Source organism: Phasianus colchicus, chromosome 39 (assembly GCF_987193195.1).
Source record: "Phasianus colchicus chromosome 39, bPhaCol1.hap1.1, whole genome shotgun sequence".
In the NCBI taxonomy this organism is placed as follows: domain Eukaryota; kingdom Metazoa; phylum Chordata; class Aves; order Galliformes; family Phasianidae; genus Phasianus; species Phasianus colchicus.
The window spans coordinates 1,894,824-1,905,839 of NC_143474.1; the positions used below are offsets into that span (position 1 = coordinate 1,894,824).

At 59.8% G+C, this 11,016-nt stretch overlaps 2 protein-coding genes across 3 annotated transcripts; both read right to left on the minus strand.

The window, feature by feature from the left end:
* Positions 1 to 659: 659 nt before the first annotated feature.
* MRPL52 (mitochondrial ribosomal protein L52) lies at positions 660 to 4,535 on the minus strand. Of its 2 annotated transcripts, XM_090130127.1 has the most exons (5): positions 4,183 to 4,535; positions 2,379 to 2,446; positions 1,375 to 1,439; positions 746 to 785; positions 660 to 708 (listed from the first exon to the last, which is right to left on the minus strand). In XM_090130127.1, the coding sequence occupies exons 1-5, from the start codon at positions 4,208 to 4,210 to the stop codon at positions 679 to 681; spliced, it is 231 nt and encodes a 76-aa protein (XP_089986253.1). In that variant the 5' UTR covers positions 4,211 to 4,535; the 3' UTR covers positions 660 to 678. The 2 variants fall into 2 exon arrangements, with proteins under 2 accessions (XP_089986253.1, XP_089986252.1); XM_090130126.1 differs by having other exon boundaries at positions 660 to 785.
* Positions 4,536 to 5,776: 1,241 nt separating this feature from the next.
* Positions 5,777 to 10,599, minus strand: PSMB5 (proteasome 20S subunit beta 5). Its single transcript, XM_090130125.1, has 3 exons — positions 10,373 to 10,599; positions 8,774 to 9,080; positions 5,777 to 6,204 (listed from the first exon to the last, which is right to left on the minus strand). Exons 1-3 carry the CDS (start codon positions 10,550 to 10,552, stop codon positions 5,927 to 5,929), a joined length of 765 nt encoding a protein of 254 aa, XP_089986251.1. The 5' UTR covers positions 10,553 to 10,599; the 3' UTR covers positions 5,777 to 5,926.
* Positions 10,600 to 11,016: the final 417 nt, after the last annotated feature.

The window sequence follows — 11,016 nt, forward strand, 5'->3', positions numbered from 1 at the left end:
TGAGACCCATAACTGTGGGGCTGGACCCGTAAGTGGGGGGTCAGACCCATAAGTGTGGGGCGGGACCCATAAGTGGGAGGGGGGGGACCCATAAGTGAGGCGTCAGACCCATAAATGTGGGGCTGGACCCATAAGCGGGGGGCGGGACCCATAAGTGGGGGGAGGGACCGATAAGTGTGGGGCGGGACCCATAAGTGGGGGGGGGGGGCATAAGTGGGGCCTCAGACCCATAAGTGTGGGGCGGGACCCATAAGTGGGGGGAGGGACCCATAAGTGGGGCCTCAGACCCATAAGTGTGGGGCTGGAGCCATAAATATGGGGTGGGACCCATAAGTGGGGAGTCAGACCCATAAGTGTGGGGTGAGACCCATAAGTGTGGGGAGGGACCCATAAGTGTGGGGCAGGACCCATAAGTGTGGGTCAGACCCATAAGTGGGGGGTCAGACCCATAAGTGAGACCCATAAGTGTGGGGTGGGACCCATAAGTGTGGGGCTGGACCCATAAGTGTGGGGCAGGACCCATAAGTGTGGGGCAGGACCCATAAGTTGGGGGTGGGACCCATAAGTGTGGGGCCCCAAATGACCCCGTTGACCCCTGATGGTCACATGACCCACCCGTGACCTCTAATGACCCCCAAGTGACCCGGAAGTAATCAGCGCCGGGTTCGTCATTGGCTTTTATTGTTCCGGGCTTTGGGGCGGAGCGAAGGGCGGGGCTTCAGGGTTAAGTCCCGCCCCTTTTCCCGGGCGGCGTCCATTGATTGGATGAGAGCCACGGCGCGGCGCTGGGGGCGGAGTCAGAGGGGGGAGGGGTCAGAAAGGGGCGGGGCTAAAGGGAAAGGGGGCGGGGCTAAGAGGGGGGGCGGGGCTAAAGGGATCAGAGGGGTTTTAAAGGGGAACCCATAGGGACCCACAAGTGCCCCACAGACCCCATAAGTGCCCCATAAGTGCCCAGCGTGACCCATAAGTGACCCATAGGGACCCATAAGTGCCCCATAGAGCCCCATAAGTGCCCCATAAGTGCCCAGCGTGACCCATAAGTGCCCCACAAGTGACCCATAGAGACCCATAAGTGCCCCATAGAGCCCCATAGAGCCCCATAACCACCCCATAACCACCCCACAGAGCCCCATAGAGCCCCATAACCACCCCATAACCACGCCATAGAGCCCCATAACCACCCCATAACCACCCCATAGAGCCCCATAGAGCCCCATAGAGCCCCATAACCACCCCATAACCACCCCATAGAGCCCCATAACCACCCCATAACCACCCCATAGAGCCCCATAGAGCCCCATAACCACCCCATAGAGCCCCATAACCACCCCATAGAGCCCAACGGTGGGGCGGAGGGGGCGGAGCCAAACTCACGGCCAGTTCCTCGTTGTCATGGCGACGGCGCAGCTGCCCCGCCCACAGGGGAGCCGGGCGGCCATCTTGAAGGGGCGTGGCCAAAAAGGGGAAAAGGGGGCGGGGCTTTAGAAAATTGGGCGTGGCCTTATTGGATTGAAAGGGCGGGAGGGGGTGGGGCCACGCACGACAAAACGGACCAATAGGAATGAGGGACGGGGCCAGAAGGGGGCGGGGCAAAGCAAAGGGGCGTGGCTTGTGCTGAACCGGGGGGCGGAGCCAGGCTAAACAGAACGGACCAATAGGAAACAGGTATGGGGAAGGGGTCAGACAAAAGGGGGCGTGGCCAGAAGGGGGCGTGGTCTAAAGAAAGGGGCGGGGCTTAAGGAGAACAGCTGAACAAATAGAGGGATGGGAGGGGTGGTAGAGCCACGCCCCCAAAACGGACCAATAGGAATGAGGTGCAGGAAAGGGGGCGGGGCCAGCGGAAGTGGCTGCAGCCAATGTAAGGGGGCGTGGCTTAAGGATGGGGCGTGGCCTAAGAAGAACCAATGGGAGGGATGGGAGAGTGGAGACACGCCCCCCCACCCCCCTCCCCCTAAACGGACCAATAGGAATGTGGTGAGGGAAAGGGGGCGGGGCCATGGGAGGGTGTGGTCAAAATGGGGCGTGGCCAAATGGAAAGGGGGCGTGGCTTAGCAATGAAGGCGTCGGGTGAATGGATGGATGGATTTAGAGGGCGGAGCCACACCAGCCCAAACGGACCAATAGGAAGAGGCGGGAGAAATGAGGGGGTGGGGTTATAAAGCAGGGGGCGTGGCTTAGCGCGGGGAGAGTGGCCACGGAATTGAACCAATGAATGGAGGGAGGGATGGGGAGGGGCGGAGCAAAACCCTCCAACACGAACCAATGGGAACGGGGCGTGCAAAAGGGGGCGGGGTCAGCAGAAGGGGGTGGAGCCAACAGAAGGGGGCGGGGTCACCCCTCCCCAAAATTTGGGGTGAAACGAAGGGGTTTGGGCTCACCCACGAACGACCAATCAGGGAGGTCTCGGAGGGGTCCGTAGCCCGAACTTCCGGGTGCCAATCCCTGGCTGAGGGTAATTAGTTATGCAAATGAGGCCACGCCTAGTTCATCCAGCCCCGCCCACTCTCCCCTCTTCGACCCCCCCCCCCCCCCCTCACCTGACCCGCCATTGGCCGATGCGCTGCGGGGCTGCTGGGATGGGGCGGGCATTGAGAGCGCGGCGCTCCGCTGTGGGGAGACAGACAGACGTGTGGGGGGACAGAGGGACCCACAGCGACCCACAGAGACCCATAGGGACCCATAGAGCCCCACAGAGACCCATAGGGACACACAGGGACCCATAGAGCCCCATAGGGACCCATAGAGACCCATAGGGAACCATAGATCCCATAAAAACCTCATAGCGACCCATTGGGACACACAGGGACCCCATAGAGACCCATAGAGCCCCACAGAGACCCATAGGGACACATAGGGACCCATAGGGACCCACAGAGACCCATAGGGACCCACAGAGACCCACAGAGACTCATAGAGACCCACAGGGACCCCATAGAGGCTCATAGGGACCCACAGAGCCTCATAGGGACCCACAGGGACCCATAAGGACACATAGGGACACACAGGGACCCCATAGAGACCCATAGGGACCCACAGGGACCCATAGGGACCCCATAGAGACCCATAGGGACCCACAGAGACCCACAGAGACCCCATAGGGACTCATAGGGACCCACAGTGCCTCATAGGGACCCACAGAGACCCATTGGGACCCACAGAGACCCATAGAGCCCCACAGGGACCCATAGGGACCCATAGGGACCCATTGGGACCCACAGAGACCCATAGAGCCCCATAGGGACACACAGGGACCCACAGAGCCTCATAGGGACCCATAGGGACCCAAAGGGACCCATAGGGACACATAGGGACCCACAGGGACACACAGGGACCCACAGGGACCCATAGAGATCCACAGGGACCCATAGAGACCCACAGGGACCCATAGGGAACCATAAGGACACATAGGGACACACAGAGACCCCATAGAGCCCCATAGGGACACATAGGGACCCACAGGGACCCACAAGGACCCACAGAGCCCCACAGGGACCCATAGGGACCCATTGGGTCCCCATAGAGACCCATAGGGACCCACAGGGACCCATAGGGACCCATGGAGACCCACAGGGACCCCATAGAGGCCCATAGGAACCCACAGGGACCCATAAGGACACATACGGACCCATAGGGACCCACAGAGACCCCATAGAGGCCCATAGGGACCCACAGGGACCCATAGGGACCCCATAGAAATCCATAGGGATCCACAGAGACCCACAGGGACCCATAGGGACACATAGGGACCCACAGGGACCCATAAGGACACATAGGGACACACAGGGACCCCATAGAGACCCATAGGGACCCACAGGGACCCATAGGGACCCCACAGAAACCCATAGGGACCCACAGGGACACACAGAGATCCATACGGACACATAGGGACCCCACAGGGACACATAGGGACCCACAGAGGTCCATAGGGACCCATAGAGACCCACAGGAACCACATAGGGACCCATAGATCCCATAGGGACCCATAGGAACCCACAGAGACCCACAGAGTCCCCTTAGAGATCCACAGAGACCCATAGGGACGCCATAGGGACCCACAAACCCCCACAAAAACCCCATAGAGACCCCCAGAATCCCACAGAGACCCCACAGAAGCCCTCAGACCCCCCACGGCCGCCCCACGGTGCCCCCAATCCCACCCAAAACGCCCCACGCCGCCGTTACCGATCCGCAGCATTCTGCGCGCCGCCATTACGCCCCCGCCGGAACTTCCGGACGCGGTCGCCACGTGACTTCCGCTTAATTTGCACGGCACTTCCGGCGCCCGCGGCGCCTTCTTGTGTTTGGCGAGCGGAAGTAGATGCGAAGATACCGGATGTGGCAACAGGACGCCGCAACGTCTTCATGCTGGAGTTTCATTCGGGCGCCGCCATTTTGCCGTACGGAAACCGGAAGTAGCGCGTTGGTGGGACCGGAAGGAGACGTTCTATGGACACCGGTTCCATACTTTGGGGAGCCCGACCTACCATAGAGGATCGCCAACCCTTGGAGGACCCCAACCTCACCATGGAGGACCTTCAACCCACCATGGAGGACCCCCAACCCTTGGAGGACCTCCAACCCACCATGGAGGACCTCCAACCCACCATGGAGGACCTCCAACCCTCGGAGGACCTCCAACTCTTGGAGGACCTCCAACCCACTGTGGAGGACCCCAACCCCACCATGGAGGACCCCAACCCTTGGAGGACCTCCAACCTACCATGGAGGACCCCAACCCCACCATGGAGGACCCCCAACCCTTGGTGGACCTTCAACTCACCACGGAGGACTTGCAACCCTTGGAGGATCCGCAACCCCACCATGGAGGACCTCCAACCCTTGGAGGACCTCCAACCCAGCGTGGAGGACCTCAACCTACCATGGAGGACCTGAACCCACCGTGGAGGACCTCCAACTCTTGGAGGACCTCCAACCCACCATGGAGGACCCCCAACCCTTGGAGGACCTCCAACCCACCGTGGAGGACCTCCAACTCTTGGAGGACCTTCAACTCACCACGGAGGACTTGCAACCCTTGGAGGATCCGCAACCCCACCATGGAGGACCTCCAACCCTTGGAGGACCCAAACCCAGCGTGGAGGACCCTCGACTCTTGGAGGACCTCCAACCCACCAATGGAAGACCAGAAGGCCGCCATCTTGTCACTCCGCCATGTTTGACGCCCCAACCCACCAATGAAAGACCCCCAACCCACCAACGGAAGACCAGGAGGCCGCCATCTCGTCCCTCCGCCATGTTTGACACCCCAACCCACAAACAGAAGACCAGGAGGCCGCCATCTTGTCCCTCCGCCATGTTTGACACCCCAACCCACAAACAGAAGACCAGGAGGCCGCCATCTTGTCCCTCCGCCATGTTTGACGCCCCAACCCACAAACAGAAGACCAGGAGGCCGCCATCTCGTCACTCCGCCATGTTTGACACCCCAACCCACAAACAGACCAGGAGGCCGCCATCTTGTCCCTCCGCCATATTTGACACCCCAACCCACAAACAGAAGACCAGGAGGCCGCCATCTCGTCCCTCCGCCATGTTTGACACCCCAACCCAAAAACAGAAGACCAGGAGGCCGCCATCTTGTCCCTCCGCCATATTTGACACCCCAACCCACAAACAGAAGACCAGGAGGCCGCCATCTCGTCCCTCCGCCATGTTTGACACCCCAACCCAAAAACAGAAGACCAGGAGGCCGCCATCTTGTCCCTCCGCCATATTTGACACCCCAACCCACAAACAGAAGACCAGGAGGCCGCCATCTCGTCCCTCCGCCATGTTTGACACCCCAACCCACAAACAGAAGACCAGGAGTCCGCCATCTTGTCCCTCCGCCATGTTTGACACCCCAACCCACAAACAGAAGACCAGCAGTCCGCCATCTTGTCCCGCCGCCATCTTGCCCACCCCGTTACTCGCCGTAAGCGTCGTGCAGCCCGGCCACGTCGTGACTGGAGACGCGCCGCCAACCGCTGGGCCCCACGTGGTACACGGTGACGGAGCCCCCCGAATAGGCGTCGCGCCGTGCCGCCTGGAAGATGGCGCGCCGGGCCAGCTCCAAGGCCTCGTCCACCGCCATGTCGTGCCGTCGCGCGCCGTCCAGCACCCCGTAGGCGTAGCTGGAACCCGAACCCACCGCGAACGCGTCGCCGGGGATCCGCGTGCCTTCGCTGTCCACGTAGTAAAGGCCTGGGGGGAGGGGAAAGGAGGGGTGAGGAAGGGGGGGGATTTGGGGGTGGGGAGGGGGCTTTGGGGGTTGGGGAGCCCCGTCCCCTTGTTCTGATACATCACCTTCCCCTCCCTGCCCCACAAAGGTCCCCCAGGACCCCACAGTAAGCCCACAAAGATACCAGGACAGCCCTCAACTGCCCCATAACGCCCTCCCTGCCCCCCCCAAAGACCCCATAACCCCCTCCTACCCCCTCCAAAGACACCATAACCCCCTCCTACCTTCCCCAAAACCCTATAGCCCCCTCCTACCTCCCCCAAAGACCCCATAACACCCTCCTACCCCTTCCAAAGACCCCATAACCTGCTCTTACCTCCCCCAAAGACCCCATAACCCCCTCCTACCCCTTCCAAAGACCCCAAAACCTCCTCTTTCCGCCTCCAAAGACCCCACAACCCCTTCCTTCTCTCTACAAAGACCCCACAACCCCATCCTACCTCCCCCAAAGACCCCACAACCCCCTCACATCCCCTCCAAAGACCCCATAACCACCTCATACCCCCTCCTATCTCCCCCAAAGACCCCATAACCCCCTCCTACCCCCTCCAAAGACCCCATAACCCCCTCCTACCTCCTCCAAAGACCCCATAACACCCTCCCTGCCCCCTACAAAGACCCCATAACCCCATCCTACCCCCTCCAAAGACCCCATAACTCCCTCCTGCCCCCTACAAAGACCCCATAACCCCTTCCTACTCTCTCCAAACACCCCATAACTCCCTCCTACCTCCCCCAAAGCCTCCATAACCCCCTCCTACGCCCCCAAAGACCCCATAACCCCCTCCTGCCCCCTACAAAGACCCCATAACCTCCTCTTACCTCCCCCAAAGACCCCATAACGCCTTCCTACCCACTCCAAAGACCCCATAACCCCCTCACATCCCCTCCAAAGACCCCATAACCACCTCATACCCCCTCCTATCTCCCCCAAAGACCCCATAACCCCCTCCTACCCCCCCCCCACTCACCTGGTCCCCGTTTATCCCACCCGCAGATCATGGTCCCCATGCTGAGCCCCATCCCCTTGTACTGATACACCACCTACCCCTCCCTGCCCCCCACAAAGACCCCATAACCCCCTCCTACCTCCCCCAAAGACCCCATAACCCCCTCCTACCCCTTCCAAAGACCCCAAAAACTCCTCTTTCCGCCTCCAAAGACCCCACAACCCCTTCCTTCTCTCTACAAAGACCCCACAACCCCATCCTACCTCCCCCAAAGACCCCACAACCCCCTCACATCCCCTCCAAAGACCCCATAACCACCTCATACCCCCTCCTATCTCCCCCAAAGACCCCATAACGCCTTCCTACCCCCACCAAAGACCCCATAACCCCCTCCTACCTTCCCTAAAGACCCCAGGACCCCCTCCTACTCCCTACAAAGACCCCATAACCCCCTCCTACCTCCCCCCAAAGACCCCACAACCCCCTCACATCCCCTCCAAAGACCCCATAACCTCCTCCTACCCCCTCCAAAGACCCCATAACCACCTCATACCCCCTCCTATCTCCCCCAAAGACCCCATAACCCCCTCCTATCTCCCCCAAAGACGCCATAACCCCCTCCTACCCCTTCCAAAGACCCCATAACCTCCTCCTACCTCCCCCCAAAGACCCCATAACGCCTTCCTACCCGCTCCAAAGACCCCATAACCCCCTCATATCCCCTCCAAAGACCCCATAACCCCCTCACATCCCCTCCAAAGACCCCATAACCACCTCATACCCCCTCCTATCTCCCCCAAAGACCCCATAACCCCCTCCTACCTCCCCCAAAGACCCCATAACCCCCTCCTACCCCTTCCAAAGACCCCATAACCTCCTCCTACCTCCCCCCAAAGACCCCATAACGCCTTCCTACCCGCTCCAAAGACCCCATAACCCCCTCACATCCCCTCCAAAGACCCCATAACCACCTCATACCCCCTCCTATCTCCCCCAAAGACCCCATAACCCCCTCCTACCCCCCCCCCACTCACCTGGTCCCCGTTTATCCCACCCGCAGGTCATGGTCCCCATGCTGAGCCCCATCCCCTTGTACTGATACACCACCTACCCCTCCCTGCCCCCCACAAAGACCCCATAACCCCCTCCTACCTCCCCCAAAGACCCCATAACCCCCTCCTACCCCTTCCAAAGACCCCAAAACCTCCTCTTTCCGCCTCCAAAGACCCCATAACCCCCTCCTACCTCCCCCCAAAGACCCCACAACCCCCTCACATCCCCTCCAAAGACCCCATAACCTCCTCCTACCCCCTCCAAAGACCCCATAACCACCTCATACCCCCTCCTATCTCCCCCAAAGACCCCATAACCCCCTCCTACCTCCCCCAAAGACCCCATAACCCCCTCCTACCCCTTCCAAAGACCCCATAACCCCCTCCTACCCCTTCCAAAGACCTCATAACCTCCTCCTACCTCCCCCCAAAAACCCCATAACGCCTTCCTACCCACTCCAAAGACCCCATAACCCCCTCATATCCCCTCCAAAGACCCCATAATGCCCTCCTACACCCCCCCCACTCACCTGGTCCCCGTTTATCCCACCCGCAGATCATGGTCCCCATGCTGAGCCCCATCCCCTTGTACTGATACACCATGTTGGCCAGCAGTTTGGAGGCAGCGGCCACGGAGATGGGTTCCTTGTTTCTCAGCTCGTACACCCTGCACTGCCTGGCCAGCAGCCGTTCCCAAAAGCTGCAGTCGGCTGCCCCTCCTGCCATGGTGCCCAAAAGGGTCGGGTTGATCTCGATCACCTTCTGCACCGTCTGCGAAGCGATGTAGGAACCGGCCGTGGCGCGGGAATCCACCGCCACCACCACGCCGTGGGCAAACTGGGGGGGGGAAATGGAAGGTTAGGGGGGGGTAGGGGGGCGTAACGGAACCTTATGGGGGCCTGATGTGAGGTTATGGGGTCCCAGCATCAGGTTATGGGGGCCTACTGTGAGATTATGGGGTCCTTCCGTGAGATTATGGGGTCCCAATGTGAGGTTATGGGGACCAGCATCAGACTACGGGGTCCTTATGTGAGATTATGGGGTCCTACTGTGAGATTATGGGGTCCCAATGTGAGGTTATGGGGTCCCAATGTGAGGTTATGGGGTCCCAGCATCAGGTTATGGGGTTCTTCTGTGAGATTATGGGGTTATGGGGGCCCGATGTGAGGTTATGGGGTCCCAGCATCAGGTTATGGGGTCCTACTGTGAGATTATAGAGTCCTACAGTGAGGTTATGGGGGACCAGCATCAGGTTATGGGGTCCTACCAGGACTATGGGGTTATGGGGTCCTACAGAGAAGTTTTGGGGTCCTTAAAGCTGCCAAGCAGCTCCATAGGATCTCCTATGGCACCTGAAGGCTCTCATATAGGGGTTTTGGGGCAAAAAAATGGGATTTTGGGGTCCTTGAAGCCACCAAGCAGCCCCATAGGACCTGCTATAGCACCTGGAGAACTTCATAGAGGCTTTTTGGGGTGAAAAAGTGGGATTTTGGGGTCCTTAAAGCTGCCAAGCAGCTCCATAGGATCTCCTATGGCACCTGGAAACCCTCAGAGAGGCTTTTTGGGGTGAAAAAGTGGGATTTTGGGGTCCACACAGCCACCAAGCAGCCCCATAGCATCTCCTATAGCACCTGAAGGCTCTCATAGAGGGGTTTTGGGGCAAAAAAGTGGGATTTTGGGGTCCTTAAAGCCACCAAGCCGCCCCATAGGACCTGCTATAGCACCTGGAGATCTTCATAGAGGCTTTTTGGGGTGAAAATGTGGGATTTTGGGGTCCTACAAGCCACCAAGCAGCCCCATAGCATCTCCTATGGCACTTGGAGGCCCTCAGAAGAGTTTTTGGTGTAAAAAACCGGGATTTTGGGATCTCTACGATAAGAAATCAGACTCAGAGAAGCTCCTAGAGGGTTTCAGGCCGCTCCGCTGAGCCTTTTTGGGTTAAATTCGTGCGTTTTTGGGGCCCTGCGGTAACCAACGGCACCCGCAGCCCCTCGAGGTGCAGCCGGGAGAAGTTCTGAGGTAAAAAACCGCGATTTTGGGGCTACAAACCGCTCCCTTCTCCTCACGGAAAGGTTCGGTGCCGGCCCGGCCCAAATTCTGAGGTAAAATCCGCCGATTTCGGGCCTTACCTTAAAGGCCAAAGTAGTGGTGCCGTGTAGGAGCTGCAGGCCGGGCCCGGGCAGATCCGCACCGCCAGAAGGACGAACCGCCAACTCCGAGGGGGGACCGGGGGGATCCCGAGGGGCTCCGAGGGGCACGAAAGGAGCCTCCAAAGCCGGAGGGAGGCGGACGATGTCGGCCAACGCCATCTTGAAACGGGACAAGACGGCGGCGGCACCTCCTACAAAATGGCGGCGGCACCTCCTACAAAATGGCGCCGGCGCCTCCCACAAAATGGCGGCGTTGCTTAGTAACGGGGGGCTGCGCGCATGCGCGGTGAGGGAAGCGGAGCGGGGTCACCTAGCAACGGGCGCGGCGCGCATGCTCCGAGTAGAGCGACGCATGCGCAGAGCGGGAAGGCGCCATTTGCAGAGCGGGCGCCGCCATGCTGGGCGCCATCTTGGAGAAGGGCATGACGAGGCGGTGTGGGGCGGTGACGTCACTTCCGGAGTTGGTTTTGGGGTGAAAAAGGACGGATTTGGGGTGGACTGGGTGGCGCTGGGGAGGTGGGAGTTCTGTTTTTGTGTGGATTTATGGGAGATTGCTGAGAGAGGGAGTGGCCGCCATGTTGGGTGGGTGGGTGGCGGCCATGTTGGGTGGGTGGGGGGCATTA